Source organism: Podarcis gaigeae (assembly GCF_964106915.1).
Source record: "Podarcis gaigeae genome assembly, chromosome: 14".
Taxonomy (NCBI): Eukaryota; Metazoa; Chordata; class Lepidosauria; order Squamata; family Lacertidae; genus Podarcis; species Podarcis gaigeae.
The window spans coordinates 47475690-47503424 of record NC_139690.1 but is presented as its reverse complement, the minus strand read 5'-3'; the positions used below and the strand labels follow the sequence as shown (position 1 = coordinate 47503424).

Here is a 27735-nt window from a genome sequence, read left to right as displayed (position 1 = left end):
ATCCATACAGCTCTTACGTACTTTAAGATGTTCAGTGTGGATGCAACCAGGAAGGGGTGTCTGCAGACGTGGATCAGGCAACCTTTTTGCTCCAAGGGCCACATGGAAGCAGTCTGGGGGGCCACACAGCAGTGTGTGTGGCTGGGGTCTACGGTCCCCTTGCTCTGCTCACTCCTGAACACACACACACACACACATACTCTCTGCACAGACAGAAACATGATTTCTCCTTCCCATACGCTGACGCCAACCCCCATGTCAACTGCGTTGAGATCAGTAAGAGTAGAAGCTTTAACTTTGCCCTTCTGACAATCCCAATGCAGCCAAGCTTTCTGTGCTGGTGTTGCTCAGCTGTGCAAAACCAGTGACCTTTCCCCAGTTACTGGCTGATCTCCTGGGGTGGGGGGAGGGGGGGGGCTCCCCAGATCCTGGTGGGCTGCACAGAGAGTGCCTGTATGTTGCTCACATGTTGCAGGAAATATTAATTTCGGGAAGTAGGCTGGGTTGCGGCTTTTCCAGCGTGGGCAGCAACGCTCTCGGGAAGGCATGCTCATCGTGCAATCCTATGTGTGTGTTCATCTGGAAATGGTGATGTCTGTTTTCTAGGATAATTTTGAATCTGGGGAGCAGGGAAAAACTGAAGGGCAAAGATTAGGTTTGGGGGCACAGGCCAAAGAGGCAGCAGGGGAGAATTGGGCGGGTTCCTTTGGAAAGAACAGAATCTTTGGGTGGGTGAACAAAGTTAAAGGTAAAGGGACCCCTGACCATTAGGTCCAGTCATGGCCGACTCTGGGGTTGCGGCGCTCATCTCGCTTTATTGGCCGAGGGTGCCGGCGTACAGCTTCCGGGTCATGTGGCCAGCATGACTAAGCCGCTTCTGGCGAACCAGAAACGCCATTTACCTTCCCGCCAGAGTGGTACCTATTTATCTACTTGCACTTTGACGTGCTTTCGAACTGCTAGGTTGGCAGGAAAGCTCTGAGTATAGAGATGGGCAATTCTGTGTTTGTTGATTGCATTTATACTGTGCCTTTTCTCCAAGTTGCTCAGGGTGACGCAGGGGGATCTCTTCCCTTATGTCATCTTCTCAACAACCCTGGGGGTGCGGGTAGTAAGTTGATGGATGGTGGCTGGTTCAAGGAGTGGAGATCTGAACCTCGATCTTTCCCAGGTCCCAGTCTGACTCTTTAACCCAGTGGCTCTCAAACTTTTTTCTCTGGTCTACGCTGTCAGAATAAAAAATTCTGAAATTCGTGCTACACCAAATCTCATACAGTTGTACCTTGGATCTCGAACACCTTGGCTCCTGAACAATCGAAACCCAGAAGTGAGTGTTCTGGTTTTTAAATGATTTTTGAAAGCCAAACATTATTCGGGGCTTCCAGGGCTTCCGATTGGCTGCAGGAGCTTCCTGCAACCAATCCGAAGCCGCACTTTGGTTTTCGAATGTTTTGGAAGTCGAGCGGATTTCCGGAATGGATTCCATTCTGCTTCCAAGGTACGACTGTATTGGTAAGGAATACACTGGAGAACAAAAAGGAACAGGCACCTAGCAGTGCTTGAATTATAATGTAGGACAGAACTACTTTATAACATGATCATAGGACTTCCAGAAGATATAAAACAATGCAGCTACGTAAGAAGATGAGTCATTCCCCAGATATAATTATAAATGAGCTGCTTGCCTATGTGCCTTAAGTTTGTGTACAAACTCAGCGAGAGGCGTGGGCTTGATTTTGCCGGGTGATCTCATTCCTACAAGGTCTAATTGGAGGGAAACAAACGCTCATCTCCTCATCGACACCAATAAGCCTTTCTCTTTTCTGTTCTTTCATATTTGTCAGCGTTGACAATTGCTGTTCACAGCAACATGTCATGGAGAACTGTAGAAGAAGAGCCAGTGCTCTGGAATATCTAGTCATATTCCACAAATTAAAAAAAAACATTTTGATACTGTGGCTCATTTGGTTAGAGCGTGGGGCTGATAATTCCAAGGTTGCAGGTTCGATCCCCGGATGGGACAGCTGCGTATTCTCGCATTGCAAGGGGTTGGACTAGATCAGGTATCCCCAAACTTGGCCCTCCAGCTGTTTTGGGACTACAACCCCCATCATCCCTAGCACACAGGACCAGTGGTCGGGGATGATGGAAATTGTAGTCCCAAAACATCTGGAGGGTTGAGTTTGGGGGTGCCTGGACAAGTTGATTGTTAGCGTCCCTTTCAACTCTGTGACTACATACTGCACTGCACTGAAATGTTTAAATGATTCTTGGATTGTCCCTGAACCTTCTGGCCACATTGCCATCCTCTCCTGCCACACCTTTTGGGAACCACTGCTCTAACCACTACACCACTGGAGCCATTTAGGAAGCCAGCGGAGGGACTTGAGAAGGAGGCGTTGCCTGTCCTGAGCTGAAATACACAAGAATTGCCCAACCTCCACAACTCTCTGTTGCTGCTTCTCTGATCAAGTTTGGAAGCAACATCCAGACGTTCTCAGGCACCCTGTCTCATTCAGAAATCCCCAGGCTGTGTGCTGAGGAAGAATTGGGGGTACCCTAGGAGAACAAAACTAGTTTAAAGAATGTGTGAGACCCAAGTGCCCAGACCCAGAAGAGCTTTCTGGTGGTTGCTCTCTTGTTCTGCCCTGATGGATAAATTCCTGGCATCCCACCCTTGCCTTGGGGGTTGAGTGTGTTGTTCAGTTGCTATTGAAGCAGGGATGCAGTAGGGCTATCTGCTGAAATCGGGGCAATAGGTGTCTCCAGCCCATAATTCCGTTTCCCACTGTGGCCAACCAGATGCTTGCTGGAAAATGCTGTTGAGAGGTAGAATGGCTCTGGCCTTGGAGGTTCCGCTTAGCCATCACTGGTCCATCACTGGCTGGCAGCAGCTGACCAGGGTTTCAGGCGGGGGATATTCTGGGGATTTGAACCCGAGACCGTCTGCATTTCCTGCCCCTGAGCTGCGGCCCTTCCCCAGACACACCTGCTTAAAGCCACCCAAACCAATGGTCCTCGCCATATCCTGTGGCAGGGAGTCCCACAAGCTATGCAGTGGTGCAGCTTCTTCACTTTGGAAACATCTGCCTGTTGATCCCACTAGGTGACCTTGAGTTTTAGTGTTATATGAGAAGGGAGAGAAGCTCTGCAGAATGAGGATATTAAAAAACACACCAGCCCTTTAAAACTAAGTCTCTCTGGGATAGAGCAAAAACTGGTTTTATCGTGAGCCAGGGCTGAACTCCAACTGGAGAGAATTAAATCAAAGCTAGGGGCAAGTGTGTGTTTGTCTTCTGATGCTAATTAATCCCGGAGATTGTTTCTGGGAGGCAAACTGAAGATTACCTGATAACAACCATCCAAAGAGGCTTTTCTTACTGTAAGTCTCTGTAATTGGGTTCAGTTCCTATAGACACCTTCCCTTATGTACCTTCTTCCAGGTGTTTGGGTCTCAGGGACATCCTGTGATAAACTTCACAGGGCTGAATTTTTCAGTGAAACTTTTCTCGGAATGTGTCCTTGAATTTCGATAAGGTCTCTCTCCCTTGCTTGGAGAGGTGTGTGTAGAAACTAGCCTTCTGTAGGGGGGGGGATTCCTTGTTTTGCCCACTTTTGCCTTTGCCCACTGTAAATTTGCTCAGAAGGAAATGGGGGGGAGTCAGGCCTACCCTAGAGCGTATCTCATCTAGCATGTTTGTTTTACTTGCATTTAGTAAACAGTTGGTGGATATTTGTTTGCAGGGATTTTTTTCCTGCGGAAAAATTAAGTGCTGGGGATTTTACCACTTCCTCATCTCTGCAAAGGGGCAACTGATGTGGTTTCCAGTATTTCTCATCCCATTGCTATTGTCTTTAAAGTTTCTATAAGAGTGCTGATAAAATATATGCGCCGTCACCCCTGCGATTGCCCAGTCGTGATGACTTCGCAACACTTGGGACAACCTTCATGGGTCCTGTATCAGATGCCTCTGTGTATTTCTAAATCTGCCTGATTTTCGCAGAATAGATGAGGGGAAATGTAGTCGTCTTAATCTGCTCTAGCCCACTGCTCCTTTTCTTTAAACATTTGGGAAAGAGAGATTCCAAGATGAGATGCTTTAGACCAGGGGTCAGCAAACTTTTTGAGCAGGGGGCCGGTCCACTGTCCCTCAGACCTTGTGGGGGGCCGGACTATATTTTGGGGGGAAATGAACAAATTCCTATGCCCCACAAATAACCCAGAGATGCATTTTAAATAGAAGCACACATTCTGCTGATGTAAAAATACCAGGCAGGCTCCACAAATAACCCAGAGATGCATTTTAAAGAAAAGGGCACATTCTACTCATGTAAAAACACGCTGATTCCCGGACCATCTGCGGGTCGGATTTAGAAGGCGATTGGGCCAGATCCGTCCCCTATGATTTAGAACAGTGGTGTCCAAACTTTTTTTCAAAGAGGGCCAAATTTGATGAAGTGAAGGGCCGTGAGGGCCGACCAAAGTTGTTAACCTTTTTTAAGGGTTGAAATTGTTGAGGGTTTTTTTTTAGGATTTTACACCGCCACAGGGGCCGGATTAAACCGAACAGCAGGCCCCGGATTAGGCCCCCACAACAGACTTTGGACATGCCTGCTTTAGACCCTCAAATGCCACCCCGCTCCGATGGCCTGGCACCCCACCAAGCCCAGGAAAAAATCTGCGTCCATGTGTCAGATTACATCTCTGCTCACTTGCTCTGGGAATCTCTCCCGCGTGGCTCTCAGGGTGCTGTTGATTCCTTCCGACTTTGTCTCTTGCAATGTGGAATGTGGAGGCTGATTGGAAAAGGCAAGCAATGGGCTGGCTTGCCCAAGCTCCCTCTCTAGGGCTTTCTGTTTCCGAAACTCCTTTCTCCAGTCCTGTTTGAAAGCCCTGCTGCTGCCTGTTCATTAAAGATGTTGTGCTCAACATTTGTATGTTGTGGTTCAAAGTAGGAGGAACGTCCCTGGCTTGTTTTTAAATCTGTGGGGGTTTTCCCCTAGCATTTATGTGTGAATAAACAAAATAAATCAAAGATGAAGGCCATAAAGAAATATTCAAAATGTTACAGCAGGTCGAAAGCTTCATAAGGTTGGACATTAGCATTGAACTTGTTATGAAACGAAACACAAAATACCAATTATTCCATAAATCTCTTAGGCTGGTTTATATGTATTCTTTGGTAATAAGTTAACTAAGCAATTTTATATGCATTCAGGTGGAGAAGCGTCTCTTCTCTACCTGGTTGGGGAGGGGGTTGCTTATAATTGGAGATGGTAGGTATTTAACCAGGGATGTACCGTGGAAGTAAAACTGAATCCGTTCTGGAAGTCCGTTTGACTTCCAAAATGTTTGGAAACCCAAGCGCGGCTTCTGATTGGCTGCAGAAAGCCCCTGCAGCCAATTGGGAGCCCCGTCGGATGTTCAGCTTCCAAAAATCGTTTGAAAACGGGAAAACTCACTTCCAGGTTTGTGGCGTTCAGGAGCCAAAAAGTTCAAGAAGCTGTTTAAAATCCAAGGTACGCCTGTATTTCAATACATGATCACAGCGGCGAGACTTTTATATGGAAAGATACATCATTATCTACGATGGAGGACTGGCTGTTAAAAATATTGGACTTGGCTGAGATGGCATTTCTAATCAGAGAAAAATCATTGTCAATATTTACTAAAGATTAGAAACTCCTTATAGACTTCTTGTGTGAAAAAGGAAATGAATTTATGATACCTGGATTTGAGGATTGGAGAAGATATTGGTTTATACAAAGTGGAATTGCTGGGTGCTGTATTGGGAGTGGATGTTTTGAATACTTTTCTATATATACCTGACAGACAAAGAATCAGAAGTCCCCCAACTGTTTTTCTTCTTTCTCCCCACCCCCCTTTCCTCCTGTTGGTTTGTGTTTTTATTTAGATTAGTTTTTTAAATCTTTGATTTAAAAATTGGAATATTTTCTTTACAACTTAAAATTTATTGGTGGTGGTGGGAGAACCTGGGACCATCTGCATTCCAAGCAACTGCTGTTCCCTCGGGCCCCTCCACTTTTGCCCTCGAGAGTGGCAGAGTGGGCATCTGAGACCTCGCCACATATTAAGGACTGATTGAATTGGTACCCTGTTTTCGTCTAAGCATCTGCATGCATTTTGCCCCTGATCTGATGGATTGAAAGATCTGGACAGGTGCTTCTTGGAGGCTTAGAGTGGGCAGCAGGCCAGGCAGAAGGGCACTTTGCACAAGAAGGGGCAGCACAGATATTGACCTGGTGTAATAGCCACCCATGAAGCTTGTGAGTCACCAGCCGAAATGGACTCTTGCCATTTTTTTTAGCTTCGCAGGACAAACGGAATCCATTTATCGGTGGTCTCTCGCTTGGGACACTCTCCCCTGGAGAACAATATTAGATTTTCCCACCCTATAGAGCCCTCTCCAGGTGATTTGGATTGTACTAGGGCACCCTATTGGCAAAGGCCGGATTAGTTGGGGGTTTCTTACTGCCTCCGTACCTGCAGTACTGCAGGGTAAAAGCTCACAAAGGCATTGATTACTGGTGGTTGAGAGGCATGCTTGCAACTCTGGCTGGCTGCTTCTGGTCGAGCCATAGAGCGGCAAGAGGCAGGAGCAGTCTATCTGAGCGGTTGGAACTTTGGAGTCTTCAGCAGCTGGAGCGCCCATCTAAGACACACAGCAATTTCTGAGTTGTCCTGATCTTATGCATATTGGGGAACGAAAACAGGGGACCATTTTCTCAAAGAAGTAGGGTGGTATGATCTGTTTCAGTGGGGTTGAGGCCTCTCAACAGCCCCCAAAGGAGCACATGGTCATCCCATTTCAAAAACTGAGACAGATAGCTCTTTGGAAGGTGAACTGCAGTGCCCCCAACAGAGCAGGGTCCCATCCACACTATAGATTTAAAACAGGCATAGGCAAACTCGGCCCTCCAGAAGTTTTGGGACTACAACTCCCATCATCCCCAGGTAATAGGACCAGTGGTCAGGGATGATGGGTGTTGTAGTCCCAAAACATCTGGAGGGCCGAGTTTGCCTATGCCCAATTCAAAACATGTTAATCTTTTTCTTTTTAAAGTAGTAATGGGCATTTTTTTCCATATGTGGTGGACATGCGACGAAATGAAGAAGTATTGGGAACATATTTATAATGAGTTTAAAAAAATATTCAAATATACATTTCCCAAAAGACCAGAGGCATTCCTACTAGGAATAATTGGGGACGAAATCAAAAAAGAAGATAAGATATTATTCCAGTATGCCACAACCGCCGCCAGATTATTAATTGCCCAAAATTGGAAAAATCAAAATACCCCATCAATTAGAGATTGGCAAACAAAATTATTTGAATTTGTTGAACTCGCAGAAATGACACAAAAAATCAGAAACCAAAAAAATACAAAGTTTATTAACGACTGGAACAAATTTATGATATAAATCGAAGGGAATTATAGTAACCTAAAAACTATAGCAGGTTTGATATAGATCTTACGATGTGCAAATCATCAACAATCACCAGCTGCAGGAAAAATAAATTATGTATATTAAGAAGCCTGAAATCAGGAGGGATGGAGGTCAATAGGGCGTAGAAGAATGACTTAAGTTCTTAAAGATATAAAGAGATAAGTGTGAAGTCAAAGAACTGTAACGGAAACTGATAATATTTTTATGTTATGTTTAGATATTTTTTATCTATTTTTTCTTTTTTTGTAACGGTTGATTTGTTTTCCTTTTTGGTTACTTACATGAAACTTAATAAAAAGAAATAAAAAAATAATAAAGTAGTAATGGCTTCCCCAAAAGAACCCTGGGAACTGTAGTTTTACCCCTCCCAGTGCTATAATTCCCAGCCGCTTTAAAGAACTACAGATCTCGGGGTTCTTTGGTAGAAGCTTTGACAGTTAAAAAAGTGGGACAAATGTCCTTTTAGATACATGAGGCTGTTGTGACCTAAGGAAGCGGCCATTTCTGACTGCTGGAGGATGTCCCTGGTCTTTCCTGATCCATAGGATCCTGGCTGGCTCTCTCTTGTTTGTTCAAAGCTTGCCTGGAGAAAAGCATGTCTGATATTGTCTCCTCTGCCTTTCCCTGCACTGTGATCCTCTCTTGGCAAGGGTTGATCTCTTGAGGCCTTCCGCCCAGTCACAACCCTGGTGAGCTGACAAAACCACTATGACTCGCCTGGTTGGCATTTGTAGCCCAGTTGCCAGGCTCTGTGTTAAAGAAGCATCTGAGAAAATAATAACAAACCCCGCATGCAAAGATGGGTAAACACTGAAAGAAGCACAAACAAACTACAGCTATCTCTCTCTTCCTGCGATGAATGAAGATCTCAAAGCTGTTCTGTCTGATCAATGGGCTTTTCTTTTTGGGCAAGAGCCCTATGAACACATTCAAAACCCATCCTTTCTCTCAAAGAATTCTGGGCGCTGTAGTTCGTTGCCCATTTCTGGGAATAGTAAACTACAATGCCCAGAATTCTTTACGGGAAAGAACGTGTTTTGGATGTGCTTTAAAGGGAGGTTGTTGTTTAGTCGTTTAGTCGTGTCCGACTCTTCGTGACCCCATGGACCAGAGCACGCCAGGCACTTCTGTCTTCCACTGCCTCCCACAGTTTGGTCAAACTCATGTTGGTGGCTTCGAGAACACTGTCCAAGCATCTTGTCCTCTGTCGTCCCCTTCTCCTTGTGCCCTCCATCTTTCCCAACATCAGGGTCATTTCCAGGGAGTCTTCTCTTCTCATGAGGTGGCCAAACTATTGGAGCCTCAGCTTCAGGATCTGTCCTTCCAGTGAGCACTCAGGGCTGATTTCCCTCAGAATGGAGAGGTTTGATCTTCTTGCAGTCCATGGGACTCTCAAGCGTCTCCTCCAGCACCAGAATTCAAAAGCATCAATTCTTCGGCGATCAGCCTTCTTGATGGTCCAGCTCTCACTTCCATACATCACTACTGGGAAAACCATCGCTTTAACTATACGGACGTTTGTTGGCAAAGTGATGTCTCTGCTTTTTAAGATGCTGTCTAGGTGAGACAAATGCAGCCCTGTGACCTATTCATGTGATATGTGTCTATGTTTAAAGGTGCTTTTAGGTTCAGGTGAAGTGGGCCTTGGATTTCAAATGGGGGACATTCTTCTTCCCCTCTTGCGCTTCTCTCCAGCAGATGGAAAAGGGGGAGAGAGACTGTAGCTCTGCAGAACACATGCTTTGCATGCAGAATGTCTCAGGTTCAATCCCTGCAATCTCCATTTAGAAGGAGACTGGGCTGCAGCAGATGGGAATGATCCTGCCTCCTGATTTCCCAAAGAGCCACTGCCAGTCAGACAAAACTAGCTTAAGTTGATATAAGCAGCTCCCTGAATCTGTTTGGACTTCCTGGTTTGCCAGGATACAGCCTTTGGTAGAGGAGGTGGACTCTTTTTTTATTTTTATAAGATATTTATTGAAATTTTCCAGAATAATACATTGTAAAACAACAAAAAAGAAACAACAAAAATACAACAAAAAAATAAAAACAACTAAAAACACATAGAATTTCCCTTTACTTATTTTCTTTTGACTTATTTTCCGGACCTCCTCATACCTCCCTTTCTTATATTCCAATTCAAATTATTAATTCAGCAAATCCTCACCATTAGTTTTTGCTTATTTCAAAACCTTATTTTCCATATCTCTTAAAGCATTACAGCTGGAAACCGAGGTGGACTCTTTTTCTTTGCTCTTTGGTGGATGAGTTTCCAGGGGCCGTTTGCCAGCGGTGTCTGGGGCCAGAGGTAAAAAAGTGGGTGTGGCCAGATACAAAAGTGGGCAGGGCAATGGGTGTGGCTCCTCCCTTTGCACAGAAGGGTGCAATCCAGCAGTGTCTCTACACACTCACACAAGTCTATCTTCCATACAGGCAAATGAGGCATTTTCTCAATTCAAGGACCCCCTCCTAGCCAGGCAAAAGGGATGGAGGAGGAGGCAGAGCAGGTCTGTGAGGGGACGTGCCCGGGAGAGAGGGGGAGTGGCCTTGGAAGGCCACGGGGGCCAAAGAGAGAAACCCAGGGGCCACCAGCTTCCCCACTCTTGTTTCAGAGAATCTGAGACTGCGAGCTGCTCAGCTTGGTTTCTCTGTTGGAAGCCGTACGCCAGGATTCATAACTTGACAACCCGAGTGCTCTTGTTTTGTGCCAATGCAGGACATCGGATCCTGCCCGTGATCTAAGTCTGTGGCCCTTGCAACTTAAGAGAGATGAGCTGGACGGAAGGGCAGCATCGTGCTTGACTAAGGGGCGTTCTGATCCAGTGAGGCTTTACTGCAAAGCAGGTTGTGTGCATGACTTGGAGCGATTGCAGGAGACAGAGATGTGGGACTTGCTGTGTAGGGCTGATGGGAGTTGGAGTCCAGTATCATTTGCAGAGACACAGCTTCCCCATCACTGCTAGGTAGTGTGGCCTGCTTGTATAAATCTGCTTCTTGAGGAATGTGTCTGTCTTGTGCGCATGTCTATCTGCATACACACACACACACAAACGTGCACACACAATGCAAAATCAGCCCCTAGTCGTCATGTTTACAAATGCAATTTGCAGAGCTTACAAGGTACTGTCTGGTGACCTAAGTGATAAGCTGTTTAGTTCTCTCAATTAATGGCTCTTTTTCTGCTGGTTTGGAACTGTGAGAAATGGTTCGCTGAGTGGTTTGTTAAATTATAGGTGTTGCAGGTTGTTTTTTGAAATCCCTATAATTGTATCCTGTGTTTTATTTTTGAACTGTGTCGTAATTGTGCACAGCGTTGCCTTTGTCCTGAACGGCAGCCTGAAGATGCCCAAAGCAAAAATACATTTGAAGGGAAGGAGAGAGTGAACGTGTCGTATCAATTCTGGGAGCCAGAGGAGCAGCTGGACATGACTTCCAGATTTTTGTTTTTCGCAGTCTCGTCTGAGGACGATCTTGCTGCCCCGTGACTCCCGAAAGCAAAAGAATTGGTAGCCTGTGTAGTGTCAGGAGACCTGGGTTCAAATCCTTACTCTGCAATTGGGGTTGTCACCCTTTTTCTCTCTCTCTAATCTAATTCGCAGGGTTGTGGTGCTTTTAAAAATATTATTATCAATGTTCATTCAATTTTTATACCGCCCTTCCTCCCAAAGGAGCCTAGCACAGCAAACACATAATTAAAACAACAAAATTGAAAACATTCCGAAAGCAATCTAACATTCTAATTGCTTTATTTCAGCCAATGATTTCAAGGTACGGAGGGAACAGGTGACAAGCACTTTGTGGCATGCTGAGCTCCTTGGGGGCAGAGGAGGATAAAAATCAATGCAGTCTTTTATGCTCCTTTCCCTTAATCCTGATTTCCTTGATGGCACGTTTTGAATTGCCTTTGTGTTCAGTTCTTCACTTTGTTATGCCAAATGTGGCCCCACAGAGCTCTCTTTTCTGGCCCCAGGGACTCTAGCATGCGTGTTTCTGTCCTTGTGCATTTTTGCCCAGCTGGGATGTGCCCTTATTTATTTATTTCATAAGATTTATACACTGATCGATTGTAAAAACCAAACAAAACGTCGAAGCGTTTTACAAGGAGCTAAAACAGGGAAATCAAGGAAAACGCACACCCCTGCTTTAATACATACAAAAGTTAAAATACTAAAAGAGATTAAAATTACCTCAACTTCTGAATCATCTGGGCCTCACAGAATTGTAGAGTTGGGACCCAAGGGTCATCTAGTCCAACCCCCTGCAATGCAGAAATCTTTTGCCCAACGTGGGGCTCAAACCCACAACCTTGAGATTAAGAGCCTCATGCTATGCACAGAGATAGGCTTGTCGGGGCGGGGGGTGTTTTTAACAGGCTCCGAAGAGCGTACAGTGGAGGTGCCTGCCATATGTCAATGGGCAGGGAGTTCCGAAGTGCAGACACCCAAGTTCTTACAAAGGTGGAATGGGTGTTATGTGGCGCTTATAGTAGTTCCAATTCCACCAGTCGATGTGGTCGAGTGGGCACCTGTGGGGTAAGGCGATCTCATAGGTAAACCGGTCCCAAGTTTGTTAAGCTCTGATCTGCTTGAGCTCTGAACGTGGAACCCTAGACCTGTCATTTTGGTGGGGACCCCAAGGGCCATGTAGTCCAACCCCCAGCAATGCAGGAATCACATGCCTCTTGCTTGCCTGGATAGAGGATAAAGCAGGGGTCAGCAAACTTTTTCAGCAGGGGGCCAGTCCACTGTCCCTGAGACCTTGTGGGGGGCCGGACTATATTTTTTTGGGGGGGAAATGAATGAATTCCTGTGCCCCACAAATAACCCAGAGATGCATTTTAAATAAAAGGACACATTCTATTCATGTAAAAACACTCTGATTCCCGCTCCGTCCGCGGGCTGGATTTGGAAGGCGATTGGGCCGGATGCGGCCCCCGGGCCTTAGTTTGCCTACCCATGGGATAGAGTGTAAAGTGGTACCTTGAGTTACGTGCGCTTCAGGTTACAGACCTTGGAAATAGTACCTTGGGTTGAGAACTTTGCTTCAGGATGAGAACAGAAATCGTGCTCCGGCGGCACGGCAGCAGCAGGAGGCCCCATTAAGCTAAAGTGGTGCTTCAGGTTAAGAACAGTTTCAGGTTAAGAACGGACCTCCGGAACGAATTAAGTACGTAACCAGAGGTACCACTGTTTCTCTCTGTGTGTATAGAAGCTAGCCCAGGCATAGGCAAACTTGGCCCTCCAGATGTTTTGGGACTGCAGCTTCCATCATCCCTAGCTAACAGGACCAGTGGTCAGGGATGATGGGAGTTGTAGTCCCAAAACATCTGGAGGGCCAAGTTTGCCTGTGCTTGAGCCAGCCTATTGTACAAAGGTGAAGCTAGCATTCATTGCTCCGGTCCCACCCACCACTCGCACGTGGCCCCCAGAAGGCAATGCGGCCCTCTGTCTGAAAAGGATTCCCTGCCCGCTTCTCCGTGAGCCAAGTCGGTGTGATTCTGCGGTTCTACCTGGGTGGAGAATGTGAAACACGAGCTTTGGTCAACCTCTTTGTTCTGGCTTCCTTTTTCTGGGTGGAAGAAAATGTAAGCCCCTCTTTGTTTTGCGAGCTGGCAGGTGTCCAGCATGGCCTCCTCATTGCCCCGGGACCATTCCTTTGCTCAGCTCCTGCTTTTGCGCCGTGGGGCGAGGCCTCCTTGTCAGGGCACCCTGGCTTCATTTTCTGTGTGGTCTGCTATGGGGGCCGAGCAAGGAGAGGAAGCTGGAAACTCAACCGCTCGATAGCCTTTCCCATATATATATATATATATATATATATGCAGGTTTTGGTGTCCTCGGGTGTCTTCCCGTGTAAAAGTTGGGGTGTCTAGGCGACGTTTCGACGAGGTCTCACTCGTCATCTTCAGGCTGGTGCTTTCGGCTTCTTGTTACTGGAACAGAGCGGGATCTCAATGTTTGAGTTCCTATAAATACTGTAGAGGGGGTGTGGTGTCTAGCCTCCAATGTTCTGGGCAGAGAGGAAGTTCCCAGGCTAGTGTGCCTTTTCTTCTTTTGTTCCTTAATTACTTGAGAGATACCTTGAGTGATTTCTTGAGTGATATCCTGAGTACCACTTAGGTGGGTCATTAGGTGTGGATTAGTTGCTAAAGTCTTTGTGTCTTGACCTCTTGAACTTTGTGAAGAGTTTTCCTGAGAAGATGGCTGTATTGCACTTAGTTGTGCTTTGGCTTGGCTTCGTGTATAGGGGCGAGCTGTGGTTTTGTGGCTTGTGTCAGCCAGATCTGTGTAGGGATTGCAGGGGGGTGCAGCATCCGGAGGTGCCACCATGGATTGGCTACTGGATGGTGTCAGTAATTCATCTGTGGAGAGGGTCTGGGTTTGGGTCTGGTGTGGTTGATTGGTGTTGGCGTCAACACCAATCAACCACACCAGACCCAAACCCAGACCCTCTCCACAGATGAATTACTGACACCATCCAGTAGCCAATCCATGGTGGCACCTCCGGATGCTGCACCCCCCTGCAATCCCTACACAGATCTGGCTGACACAAGCCACAAAACCACAGCTCGCCCCTATACACGAAGCCAAGCCAAAGCACAACTAAGTGCAATACAGCCATCTTCTCAGGAAAACTCTTCACAAAGTTCAAGAGGTCAAGACACAAAGACTTTAGCAACTAATCCACACCTAATGACCCACCTAAGTGGTACTCAGGATATCACTCAAGAAATCACTCAAGGTATCTCTCAAGTAATTAAGGAACAAAAGAAGAAAAGGCACACTAGCCTGGGAACTTCCTCTCTGCCCAGAACATTGGAGGCTAGACACCACACCCCCTCTACAGTATTTATAGGAACTCAAACATTGAGATCCCGCTCTGTTCCAGTAACAAGAAGCCGAAAGCACCAGCCTGAAGATGACGAGTGAGACCTCGTCGAAACGTCGCCTAGACACCCCAACTTTTACACGGGAAGACACCCGAGGACACCAAAACCTGCATTCCTGTACCCGTGAAAATCTACGAAAGCATATATATATATATATATATATATATATATATATGCAGATTCTTTCTCTCCCTGCCTTCCTCTCTCCGCTGGATGTTCGCTCGCATTGACCCCTGAGCCCGAGAGACGCAAAGCTGGAATTGGCTGAAAAGATTCATTTGTCTGTCGGGTCCAAGGAAGGGAGAAAAATAATAACGCAGCCCTTGGCTGAAAACGTTCTCTGGGGAGATGAGGAAGGAGTGGCTGCTTTGCGCCGAGCTCTCGGCCAATTTTTATATATTTTAAAAATATTAATCTGTTCCTCCTTTCTGGCCGCCCTCGAGCGCCTGCTCCCAGGAGCCCGGATAAAAGTTGGAGAGGGCCTTCGCACCTGCATTGCGTGGGCTGGCTTGGCTTTCCTTAACCTGCTCGAACCCAGCTCTTGGCTGCTAAAGGGAGCCCACCAAAGCGGCCTTGGTTGGGGGGCTGAGATGGGGCCTGATGGCCAAAGGAAGCTGCCTTGGTGCTGAGGCCATCTCCGTGCCATATACAGTGGTGCCCCGCAAGACGAACGCCTCGCAAGACGGAAAACCCGCTAGACGAAAGGCTTTTCCGTTTTGGAGGCGCTTCTGAAAACAAATTTCCCTATGGGCTTGCTTCGCAAGACGAAAATGTCTTGCAAGTTCCTGCGGGGTTTTTTCCCTCCCCCCCTTTTCCTAAACCCTAAGCCGCTTATCAGCTGATCCGCTAAAAGCCGCTAAACCGCTAATAGCGCTAATCCGCTAAGATGTCAATGGGCTTGCTTCACAAGACGAAAAAACCGCTATACGAAGAGCCTCACGGAACGGATTAATTTCGTCTTGCGAGGCACCACTGTACAGTGGTACCTTGGGTTACATACGCTTCAGGTTACATATGTTTCAGGTTACAGACTCCGCTAACCCAGAAATAGTGCTTCAGGTTAAGAACTTTGCTTCAGGATAAGAACAGAAAGCGTGCGGCGGTGGCACAGTGGCAGTGGGAGGCCCCATTAGTTAAAGTGGTGCTTCAGGTTAAGAACAGTTTCAGGTTAAGAACGGACCTACATAACGAATTAAGTACTCAACCCCGAGGTACCACTGTACTTTTGAAATACCACAATGTTTAAAAATCCCCCGAAGCATTCTGGGAAATGTGGTTTGTTAACGGTGCTGAGAGCTGACCCTTATTCCCCCTCATGGAAAGACCGTTCCCAGAATTCCCTGGGAGGAAAGGCTGACTGTTAAACCACTCGTAGTTTTCCAGGGAATTCTGGGAATGGTCGCTCCGTGAGGGGACTAGGGGTCTCCTAAACAAGCCCATAGCCCTCAACAAATGGCCGTACCCAATATTTTCTGAGGGGAGCCATAAGGGCCTAATGTGGTATGATGATGCTTTTAAGTATATCGTGCAGATGGGGCCATAGACAGAGTAGTAGTAGTAGTAGTAATAATAATAATAATAATAATAAATTTTATTTGCATCCCGCCCATCCAACTGGGTTGCAGCTACTCTGGTCGGCTATGCAAACACTGGCCTGGCCTAGGCCACATTTGAATGGAGGATAGAAAAGGGTCTGTGAGTGTGTCTTAAAACTAGCCTGCTCTACAATAGTCTCATTTGCATGTGTTTCCCCACCCACTTTTGTCTCTGGCTCCACCCACCACTGGTCTGCGGCCCCTGGAAGGTTGCCTTTGAACAAGAGGTGGCCCTTGGACTGATGAATCCCCTCCTGTGATTGGGCTCTTGTGCATGTCTTTGGAGCATGCACAGAGTGATGGGATCTGTATGGGCCCAGCCACCGTCTTTCTTGAGATGAACAAGAGGATTCTGCAGATAACCTTTGCAATTTGCAGTGTTTCTATGGCAGGGGAACTCTGTGTGTGTGTGTGTGTGTGTGTGTGTGTGTGTGTGTGTGTAACACGTACATATATAAACTTCAAATTCTTGCTTCTTGTTCTGCGTTCTAATTGCGGAATAGCAAGAGTTGGAAGGGACCCAATGGCCATCTAGTCTCAACCTCCTGCAATGCAATTTATATACAAAATATAAAACTCCTGAAGCAATACATGAATTAATTTGGAGGAGAAACTTGTTGCAGAAAGTCACTGTTAATAGCCATCGGGGGGGGGGGTGTAAAAAAATTACTGGATTCAAATGTATAATACATTATAATTCTCAATATTGAGAATTCACTATGGTTCTCTGACTACTCTCCGTAACAATTTCCCCTCCAAATTAATTTGTGTATCGCTTCGGAGGTTTTATATTTCATATATGAATTGCATCGCAGAGGGTTGCACTACAAATCGCTGTTTCCCGACCTTTGGCCTCCAGCTCTTTTTGGACTACAACTCCCATCATGCTTAGCAAGACCAGTGGTCAGGGATGATGGGAATTGTAGTCCGAAAACAGCTGGAGACCGGAGTTTGGGAAACACGGGGTTAGACGATGGTTGGGTTCCTTCCAGCTCTGCTATTCTGTAATGCCATAAATTGTAATGTCCTTTGGCTGCCTGCAATAAAGTTGATTGGGTCGACAGTGAGAATTTCAAGAAACAAGCATATGCAACGTTTTTCGTTTAATCTGCAGGCATGCGTTCTTGCTCTGGAGTCCCGCCAGCTTCTCATTCAGCTCTCCATTCTGGAAGAGATTCCTATGGAGCCCTTTGCCACACACCCCCCCCCCCCGACCGTGCTGTAACTAAAACATATTTTTCTCCTCTCCCCTTCCAGACTGTGGAGCATGGATTCCCTAACCAGCCCAGCTCCTTGGCCTTCGACCCCAAGCTACGAATCATGGCCATCGGCACCAAATCGGGAGCGGTGAAAATGTATCCTTTTTGCTTTGGCTCGGGCATCTCTTCCATGACATCAGAGGAAGGGGAAGGTAAGGGTTGACTTGCATCTACAAAGCTTCCCGGTGGGCACCCTGTTGGGAAATGGCCGTCTGATCTGGAAATGCGGCCCTCCCAGGCCTCCCTGTTCCCCTTTCTGGCCCACAGAATTCTTCCCAAGCCGCACACCCTCCCACCTCCTTGCATCCTTCAGTTGTCCTCCTTTGCACCCCAAGTGTGCATCTGGATTGTGTCCTTGAAGAATGATAACGCCTCTTGCTTGTCTGGGTGGAGGACTGAGATGGTGTGGGTGTGTGCTCTGGATCTGACCTAATACCCTCTTTCCCTCCCCATTCCTTCCTTACTCTTTACCGACCCAGTTTTCCCTTCTGTTGTGATTTCATTATTTGCATCCTGTTTTGAATCTAAAGTGCCTCCTCCAGATACATAAAGCTAATTTGGTTTGCTTACATTTTTTTTGGAATTTTCTGTTTCTGTGTTTTCAAAAACAATGCAAAAACAATGGAACTGACCTGCTGCACAAAGGTAAAATGTGCATCGGTTGCTCTGCCTACTTTTAAAAAATTAATTTGTTCCTCCCCACCCTTGATCGCACGCTCCCAGAAGCCCAGATAAAGGTTGGAGAGGGCCTTCCCACCTGCATTGTGTGGGCTGGCTTGGCTCTCTTTAAACTGCTCAAACCCAGCTCTTGACCGCTAAAGGGAGCGCCCTAAGCGGCCTGAGTGGGGGCTAAGATGGGGCCTGAGGGACAAAGGAAGTTGCTGCTTTTTTAAAACACCACAACTTTTAAAAGGCATGGCTTCCCCCAAAGGATTCTGGGAAATGTGGTTTGCTTATTCCCCTCATGGAGAGACCATTCCCAGAATTCCCTGGGAAGAGGAGCTGACTGTTAAACCACTCTGAGATTTCCAGGGAATTCTGGGAATGGTCGCTCCGTTTGGGGAATAGGGGTCTCCTAAACAACCCCAACACCCTCAACAAATGGCAGTTCCAAATATATTCTGAGGGGAGCCATAAGGGCCTAAAGTGGTATGATGATACTTGGAAGTATATCGTGCAGATGGGGCCATAGGCAGAGCCATAATAATAATAATAATAATAATAATAATAATTTTATTTGCACTCTGCCCATCTGACTGGGTTGCAGCCACTCTGGGCAGTTATGCAAACACTGGCCTGGCCTAGACTTTTGCTTCTGGCATCACCCATTTCTGGCATGTGCCCCCTGGAGCTTTTCCCGGAAGCGAATGTGGGCCCTGCATTAAAAAAAAGAGGCTCCCAATTCCTGGCCTTCCTATTACCTGCCCTTTACCCTGAGGTCCCAGGTTGCAGCAATTAAAAAAAAACAGGTTAAAAACAGTGTTTAAAACAACTTGCAATCACAGGAATAAGGCAGGTCCTAAAATATCCCCCTCAGGTGTCCAAAGCCAGTGTGAAAAGGTGTGTTTTCAGCATTTTCCCGAAGCTGTATACTGAAGGTGTCAGGTGCAGCTTTGTGGGGAAGGAGATTCACAACTTAGGGGCTGCCGCAGAAAATGGCCTCTCTTCCTGGACCACCTTGGCTTCTGAGGGCTGAGCAACTACCTCTGCTGATCTCGGTGCCTGAGTGGGTCTTTAGTGAGAAGCCATTTTTTTTTCCAGGTATCTGGGGCCTGCATTGTTTAGGGCAGGGGTGCCCAAACTTTTTCAAAGAGGGCCAGATTTGATGACGTCAACATGCGTGAGGGCCAACCAAAGTTGTTGAGCTTTTTAAAGGATTTTACCCCCAGGAGATAGACAGCCACAGGGGCTGTATTAAACTGACCGGTGGACCGGATTATGCCCCCGAAACAGACTTTGGACATGCCTGATTTAGAGCTATAAACACCAACATGAGCACCTTGAATTGGGCCTGGAAACAAATTGGCAGCCAGCTAACCAAGGAACTAATCCCTGAGGTGCAAAAATGTCGTTTTGAGCAGAGTTCAGATGTTGTGTGTGGCCAGGGCTCAGGGTTGCAAATATTTGGCACATTGGTTTAGAGCTGCAGATGCAGAGTGATCTAAGCCAGATATTGGAACTTTACAGCTCTCTAGACATTTGTATATTTTAGAGCGAGTGAGAAGTCCAGGGCCCACTCTTGCCTTACCATTCTTGCTACTGATCTTTGGGGGGGGGGGGCTGCTCAACAGGAGGTGGGTAGGGCAGTTCCATACTGAAAAATGTTCCTGGACTCCAACTCCCATCAGCCCCAGCCAGCAAGGCCAGTCATCGGCGACGATGGAAGTTGTAGTTACGCAGCATTTGAGGAACTGCAGATTCCTGTATCCTGATCAAAGCCTTTGTTTCTTAAAAACTGCGGACCCAAGTGCGATAGCTTGGAGGTTCCCATGAAAGCCCCTGGTGGTTTTATCAGAAAAGAAGCATGGGCTCTGACATGAGCCAACAGTGTGACGCGGCAGCTAAAAAAGCCAATGCAATTCTGGGCTGCATCAATAGGAGTATAGCATCTAGATCAAGGGAAGTAATAGTGCCACTGTATTCTGCTCTGGTCAGACCTCACCTGGAGTACTGTGTCCAGTTCTGGGCACCACAGTTCAAGAAGGACACTGACAAACTGGAACGTGTCCAGAGGAGGGCAACCAAAATGGTCAAAGGCCTGGAAACGATGCCTTATGAAGAACAGCTAAGGGAGCTGGGCATGTTTAGCCTGGAGAAGAGGAGGTTAAGGGGTGATATGATAGCCATGTTCAAATATATAAAAGGATGTCACATAGAGGAGGGAGAAAGGTTGTTTTTTGCTGCTCCAGAGAAGCGGACACGGAGCAATGGCTCCAAACTACAAGAAAGAAGATTCCACCTAAACATTAGGAAGAACTTCCTGACAGTAAGAGCTGTTCGACAGTGGAATTTGCTGCCAAGGAGTGTGGTGGAGTCTCCTTCTTTGGAGGTCTTTAAGCAGAGGCTTGACAACCATATGTCAGGAGTGCTCTGATGGTGTTTCCTGCTTAGCAGGGGGTTGGACGCAATGGCCCTTGTGGTCTCTTACAACTCTACGATTCTATTATTCTAAGTGCAATATTCATAATCCTCCTTACGACCCTGCATGGTAGGCAGGTAAACAGAGGAGAGGTTTGGACTGGGTTCACAGCTTGCTCTTGGGCGTCAAGTTTTAGAAGGACGACAGCAGACCATTTGCAACGACTCAGGGTTGCTCATCTGCAGAGTTCTTGGCAGTTGTGCTTTGGATCGAGTGAGGCCCCAAGATCTGCCAGGAACTTCCTAAACCTCAACGTGCAAGGCTTGGTTTCCTTGCTGCAGGTGCTGGTGGCCTTGACATAGGCTGATGGCAAAGCTTTTGTACCTAGGGAGGCCCAGTGTTCAATTCTCAGCGTCACTGGCAAAAAAGAATCAAATCGGAAGTGATGGGAGAGACTTTTTCTGCCTGAGGCAATGGAGACAGTTTGCAGCTCTGAGTAGACTTCACTGGGCCAGGCGAACAAAGAGTGTGAATCAGTGATGGGTTCCTTTCTTTCACTTGAGATGTGCAGAGCCATGATAATGCTCAACTGTCAGAGATGTTGCCTATTCTGCATCCCTCCTTCCATCAAATCTCCTTTCCCCTGTTACAAATGAGAGAGAGAGAGAGAGAGAGAGAGAGAGAGAGAGAGAGAGAGAGAGATGTATGTGGTATTCAGGAACCTTCCTATTCTCGGAATATAACAAATCCATAAGGCAGGGAGATGTTTTGTAATTCTTCTTAACTCTGGGTGGAATTCATTGCAATGCTAAGGAGGTCATTCCATCAGCACAAGAGTTTCCGCTTGCTCAACAAGGCCATCTCCCCTCTCCTCCAACCCAATGCCATTCTGAGAGCTTCACCCCTCCAGACCAGATTTGCGGGGAGGGAAAACCCCATGGCATTAGTGGGAGTCCTATGGCTGGCTTCCGTTAGCAGAATGAGGTTCTTGAATCTGACCCTTAGTGTCAGAATTTCCCCGGAGCACTGGCCTTCAGCTGGTGGGTCAGGACTCACTTGTGAGTTGTGGCCTGATCCAAGGTTGGGTTCCAACAGGATCACTGCCACCAGGAAAATATGTTGTAAGAAATTAAGAAACAGGTCTCAAGTGCATGTTTGGGTTAAAAGTGGGTCCTGTGTTTTTGAAAAGGGTTGACAATACCTGCTCATCACAAAGTGAGAAACAGATCCTTTCATTGTCTCCACCTTTGCATGCGGGGCTGTGTATCAATTATCAAGCCACCTTACTTTTGGTGCTGTTTTTGTTCCTCCATTGAAGCCAATGGAATACCCACCTGCTCTTCTTCTGCCTGTAACTTCAGTGTTTTCAGTCCCATATGGCATACAGTTTTCAGGCATGTTCCTATCCCTCCAGCCCCGGACATCAGACATGCCAATTTTCAAGTTTTCTGTGTTTTGTTTTTTTTAAGAGGCAATTAAAAAAAACATAAAAGTTTCCTGCATTCCTTTTCCTCCTTCGTCTTTCCTGCTCGTAGCTGTGACGTTGCACCGGCTAATGAGGAGGAGCGCCACCTCTGAGGGGCGTGTGCCCCAGACAGGATGATGGAGTTGGTGCAACAGGTGTAATCCTCGTGGCATCTCCTCTCTGGCCTTCCTAAATTGCAGGTGGAGGTTTAAATTACGGGGTCAGGGCTTGGGAGCCACCTGTTTGTGTCAACCACCTGTTTTTGTCATTCCCGGGGCAGGCAGGGAGTAGCATGGAAGTTTTCTTGCTTTGCTTTGCTGCTACTGTCTTCTGTGGGGGAGAGGGTGAAAGATAAGCTATTTTCCTTTTCATCACCTTCCCTGGAGGTGCAGAGGCAGCCAACGCCCATGGGACACCTTGGGTGTCATCGTTGCGTGCAAGGGAATTTAGAGGGAGGAAAGTCACGAGGGGACTGCATTCTCCTAGTTCTTGAGCCTTCTCTGCCAACCAGAAAGTGTCTGAGCCTGAGTTAAGGTGCCAGCTTTGATCTGTACAAATGGGTTGGGATTTGGTAATGCTGGAGAATTCATGTTTTAAGAAAACAGACTTGACCCCGCACTTCGTGGACTAATGCATGGCAGAAAAGTAATTGGTCCTCTTTCGTTGTGCGTACTTGGCCAAACTTTGTGATAGTTTTCTTGGCACGTGCCTGCAAAACGTGCTGTGATGCGTTGAAAGATGCCCTGCTTTAGGATGAAGTAGACTTAGGAATGTGAACAGAGCAGAAAGGAAAGCTAACAGGCAGTCAAGTTGCTGGTTCTGGTTTTGCCGCCCTCCAAGGAAACCTGAGCCGTTGCTCCTGCTATTCTTGGGGAGTGCTCGTTTTTTTCTAACTCTTGTGTTTTGATTTTTAAGTTCCTGTTGTGAACTGAGGTGGAGAGCTGGGGTGCAAAGTTGGAAGGGCAATTCTGGAGCCCTCTACCCGGGTTGGTGTCGAATGCAGTTGATGATTTGGATTTGGGGTGTGTGTGTTTTGTTTGAAGTTGCAAACAAGGGCCGGCAAGCCTTAACTTGGTGCAAAGCAAGGAGCAACAACCCCCCCCCCCACTTTCCAATAAGGGTCTCCCCCTGCCCTTTTGGAAGGAATCTGAATAGATGCCGTTTTTTTCGGAGGGCTGCAGGAATCTTGGCTTCTAAAACGGGCTCTTTTAAAGTCTCGGCACTGGCATCGCTGCTAAGATGTGCCGTCTCCATGGAGTTCAGAAGCTCAGGAATAGAATGCAGGGGAACATTTTCCCTTCTCTCTGTCTTTCTCTTCCACCCCACCCCCAGCCTCTGCATTATTTGCACTTGCACCCCACGTTCTCCTCTTCCCCTCTCCAGGAAGGGCTCAGGATTGTCAATATGCTAAAAAAAGAAATAAAACACAACATGCATATTTAAAATTCACGGTTTTGTCTTTTTAGCACATCCCCCCCCAAGTAAAAAGTTGAGGCGTGACAGTAAAAATTAAATATTGGCGTAGAAGCTAGTAATCCAGTCTGGTTATAGCAGCCAGACCAGCTGACCCATTGCACCACATCACCTCGAAGATGATTCCTGTATTTCCGGGGCTGGACTAGGTGACTCTTGGGGGGGCTCCTTCCAACTCTTATCATTCAACGAACTTTAGGTGTGCTTTTTTGTCCGTGTGTGTGTGGTTTTTTTTTAATGACTTCTAAAAAAACTGCTACTGTTCAGATGTACAGACCTCGTTGGGAAGTAGGGGACGCAAACGTTCTCTCCAGGCATAAATGTGGTGCTTTCTAAACAGCGGAATTTGGGACGTCCAATTTTTTTGTGGTTCTTTGTAGCCGCAGCCCCCTGCCGCTTGGCTTTCTCTCTCCTCTCCTTCCCCCCCCGCCCTTTCTGGGTCTGTAGTTGTCCTGGAAGGGCCCAGCCGTGCTGGCTTCAGTTCAGGACATGTGTGAGTTGAGAAGACAATGGGAGAAATGGGCTTAAGAACAGAGGATAAAAGTTCTCAAGTAAGTTTGGCTGGGGGGGGGGGCGAGGAGGGGAAAGTTCTCCACATCCCAGCCAGGCCAGGGGAGGGAGGAAGCAACTGAAGGGGTAAAAATAAAAGCCAACACCAGTGCCTAAAGGGAGTCTTCCTCTCCTCCGGAGGGGTCTTGGTAGGGAATTGCTCTTCCCAGGGATAGATGCCAAGGAGAGCTGGTGGGAAGGTCGAATGCTGCAAAGCACCCCCACAACCCATAAAAATAAATAAATCCTGGTGGTGGTTGGCTGCTGATGCTGGCTTGGCAAAGATTAAATACGCACACAATCTCTCTCCTCTCTCTCGTCTCTCTCTTTCTCTCTCTCTCTCTCTCTCTCTCTCTCTCTCTCTCTCTCTCTTTTACTCTGCTAAAGAGATGAACATTTGCGGCCAAATTTCTGAACAGGCAGCAAACTTTCCCTGGTTTCCTTCTTGTGTGTTACCCATAATAATACTGTATTAGATTGATTTCTCCGCAGGTAAGGTGGTAAGGGACGCAGGTAAAGGACGCGGGTGGCGCTGTGGGTTAAACCACAGAGCCTAGGACTTGCCGATCAGAAGGTTGGCGGTTCGAATCCCCGCAATGGGGTGAGCTCCCGTTGCTCAGTCCCTGCTCCTTCCCACCTAGCAGTTCGAAAGCACCTCAAAGTGCAAGTAGATAAATAGGTACCGCTCCGGCAGGAAGGTAAACGGCGTTTCCGTGCGCTGCTCTGGTTTTGCCAGAAGCGGCTAGTCATACTGGCCATGACTGGACCTAATGGTCAGGGGTCCCTTTACCTTTAAGGTGGTCTCTGACCCCATTCGCGCCGAACATTCAAGGCACTGCGATACCACTTTTTAAACAGTCATGCTGAGAGGGTGCTGAGAGTTGTTTGGAGACCTCCCCTTGCCCCTCACAGAGCTACAATTCCTGGTCTAACAAACTCGTTTTGGGGTGTGTTTTGTACCCATTGCTGAATTTTCGATTGGTTGCTCTGTAGGGTTGGGCTCACTCTGATCACATTCACACCATGCCTTCGATTTACTGTGATGCCACTTCAAAAACACTCACGGCTTCTCCCAAATAATCTTGGGAGATGTAGTTTGTTAATTTCTGCTGGGCATTAAAGGTAAAGGTAAAGCGACCCCTGATTGTTAGGTCCAGTTGTGAATGACTCTGGGGTTGCGGTGCTCATCTCGCTTTACTGGCCGAGGGAGCCAACGTTTGTCCACAGACAGTTTTTCCGGGTCATGTGGCCAGCATGACTAAGCCGCTTCTGGCGAAACCAGAGCAGCGCACGGAAATGCTGTTTACCCTCCCGCCAGAGTGGTTCCTATTTATCTACTTACACTAGCGTGCTTTCGAACTGCTAGGTTGGCAGGAGCTGGGACTGAGCAACGGGAGCTCACCCCGTCGCGGGGATTCAAACCGCCAACCTTCTGATCAGCAAATCCTAGATTCTGTGGTTTAGACCATAGCACCACCCGCATCCCAAACTGGGAGTTAGGAGGCTCCAATACCACTCCCAGAACTACAATTCCCAGCATTCCCTGTGAAAAGGAATTGATTAATCCGCTCTGGGAATTGTAGCTCCATGAGTGGGGAATGGTGTCTGTTGGGGGAGGTTTCGTAATGGCTCACAGCATCCTTAACAGGCTACAACTCCCAGAATTCTCTGGGGGAAGCCATGGCTGTTTAAAGTGGTATCATAGTGGTTTGAATGTGGCCTCCCTCTCCCTCCCTCCTTGGTCTGTCAACGTAGAATTGTAGAGTTTGAAGGGAGGACACGGGTCATCTAGCCCAACCCCCTGACATGGGGCTCGAACCCACAACCCTGACATTAAGAATCTTATGCTCTCTGTCCCGCTTGGGTCAGTTACAAGGCAGAATGTCGGCCAGCCGACTTGTATCCCTCACCCAGGCCTAATGCAAGTTCCCCACTTCTCGCCCCTTGATCATACCCAGATATGCACGGTTCCAGGCTTGGTTGCCAAGCACCTAGTTCTGCACCCTATTCTAATGGATTATTGATTATAAGCCCATGCTGCTTTGATTGGGCTTTGCTTAATTGCATCTCGCAGATATTGCTCCCTTCGAGGATGTGGGTGCAGGCAGCCCAGCGCTTCCAGGGGGACAACCCCCCCCACCACTGTCACCCCTCTTCTCACCACAAGAGTGAAGCTGCATAGGTGGGGGTTTTCTGTCCTGCCCTTTCGGGGGGGGGCGCTGGGTTAACGGGCTACAGCACGGTATAACTTTTAGATGCCCCAGGAAACCAAGAAATGTGTGTGACCGACTTTATTGAGGTTGCCTGGACCCAGGCTTGCAATATCTCCGAGGCATGCTTGTAGTCCTTTATAAAAGTCCTTTATAAAATGACTGATTTGCGTTGGGTCGGATTATTATATTGTGATCTGTGTTGCATGTTTTGTTGCTTCTTCAACTCGTCAGTGTGCCTTGTGCATGGCAGTACAGGAAGGCAAACGAAAAGCGGAATTAAAAATTAAATGAACATTAAGAAAGGAAATTGAGAAAATTCCAGACGTCCTTGTGGGGGAACAGAATGGGGATAATCTGATTTTCCATTCATTTTTCCTTTGGATGCTTGGCAGGTGAGCTCCTGGAAGAGGGCCTCTCAGGAAGAACAACAGCCCTAGCACTTTCCCCCTTCATGAGGGCTAGAAGCTTGGTCTTTCGATATGTAAGATTTAAGACAGCCGAGATTCTTGGGATTCTCTGGAGGTTAACTCCATTAACATTCTCAAAACATTTGCAGGTCTCTTGGATCAGACACACAGACGTTCAGTAGAATGTGAAATTCAGGCCTGGAGGAATCTGTGATCAAAATTAGCTTTTAATCTCTGGAAGCATCAACTTCTATTCTTTCACAATAAAACCAAGCCCAGACCCTACAGTTTACTGCAGTGACGGGTAAAATAAAAATGCCCCCTGACACCTCCTGTAAAATAAAAATTAAAAAATCATCTGCCTTCAAGGCTTGTTTTTTGTTTTTTTTTTAAAGTTCACCCAAAAAAATAAAATTAAGCGGGCCACTTTTCCTGGTATCGGGTCAACGAAGCGTCTCTTATTATGAATGGAGAGCCTGTCTTGCATCTGTTACTGGTGGCTGCAATGCAGGAATTTGCCCAGTTGGTCAGCGCTGCCCGCCTCCCCTCCTTCGACCCAGCCCCCCTCCTTGCCAGTCGCACATAGCCAGAGGTCTAGGGAGCCGGAAGTGGGGGGGGGTGATGGCTAAAAGGTCTTTGGTTGGCGTGAATGCCTGTTGGCTGGATTTGGGAAGCCGCTGTTGCTGGGAGGCCCTGGCTTGGCAAGAATTTGAGGGGGCGTCTTGACATGTGGGGCAGGGTGTAGGGGCAGAGGGGCTTGTGCTGGAGGCGAAACAGCAAAAGGAAGAAGGTGACGCATCTTCATTTTCCCTCCAGAGAGCTGAGTTCAGTCCAAGGGCCGGATTCCCTCCTGGGCAAGCTTTCGGAGGGCCACATGGTCAAAAGGGGTGGAGCAAGCGTACCTCAATTTTTTTTGCTTTCGTACAGTAGGGTAGTTTCTGCGCCCCGCTCTGCCGTCCATTCGGGCAAGCAGATCTGAACTCTTCATGCTCAAAAGCATATTTTCAGACCAGTATACCTGAAGGAGTGTCTCCACCTCCATCGTTCTGCCTGGACACTGAGGTCCAGCACCGAGGGCCTTCTGGCGGTTCCCTCACTGCAAGAAGCCAACTTACAGGGAACCCGGCAAAGGGCCTTCTCCGTAGTGGCACCCACCTTGTGGAATGCCCTCCCACCAGATGTCAAAGAGAAAAACAACTACCAAACTTTTAGAAGACATCTGAAGGCAGCCCTGTTTAGGGAAGCTTTTAAAGTTTAATAGGTTATTGTATTTTAGTGTTCTGTTGGAAGCCGCCCAGAGTAGCTGGGGAAACTCAGCCAGATGGGCGGGGTATAAAT

General features: G+C 47.4%; 1 protein-coding gene across 6 annotated transcripts in view; it reads left to right on the top strand.

Moving 5' to 3' along the window:
* LLGL1 (LLGL scribble cell polarity complex component 1) overlaps window positions 1–27735 on the top strand; it is an 85047-nt gene that overhangs the window by 7405 nt on the left and 49907 nt on the right. For 5 of the 6 annotated variants that reach the window (XM_083711341.1, XM_083711343.1, XM_083711342.1 and 2 more), the window contains exon 2: window positions 17210–17307. In XM_083711341.1, the coding sequence (XP_083567467.1) occupies window positions 17210–17307 (98 nt within the window). Of the gene's footprint in view, window positions 1–15738; window positions 15858–17209; window positions 17308–27735 lie in introns of those variants that run through there. The other variant, XM_083711344.1, reaches the window with a different exon arrangement.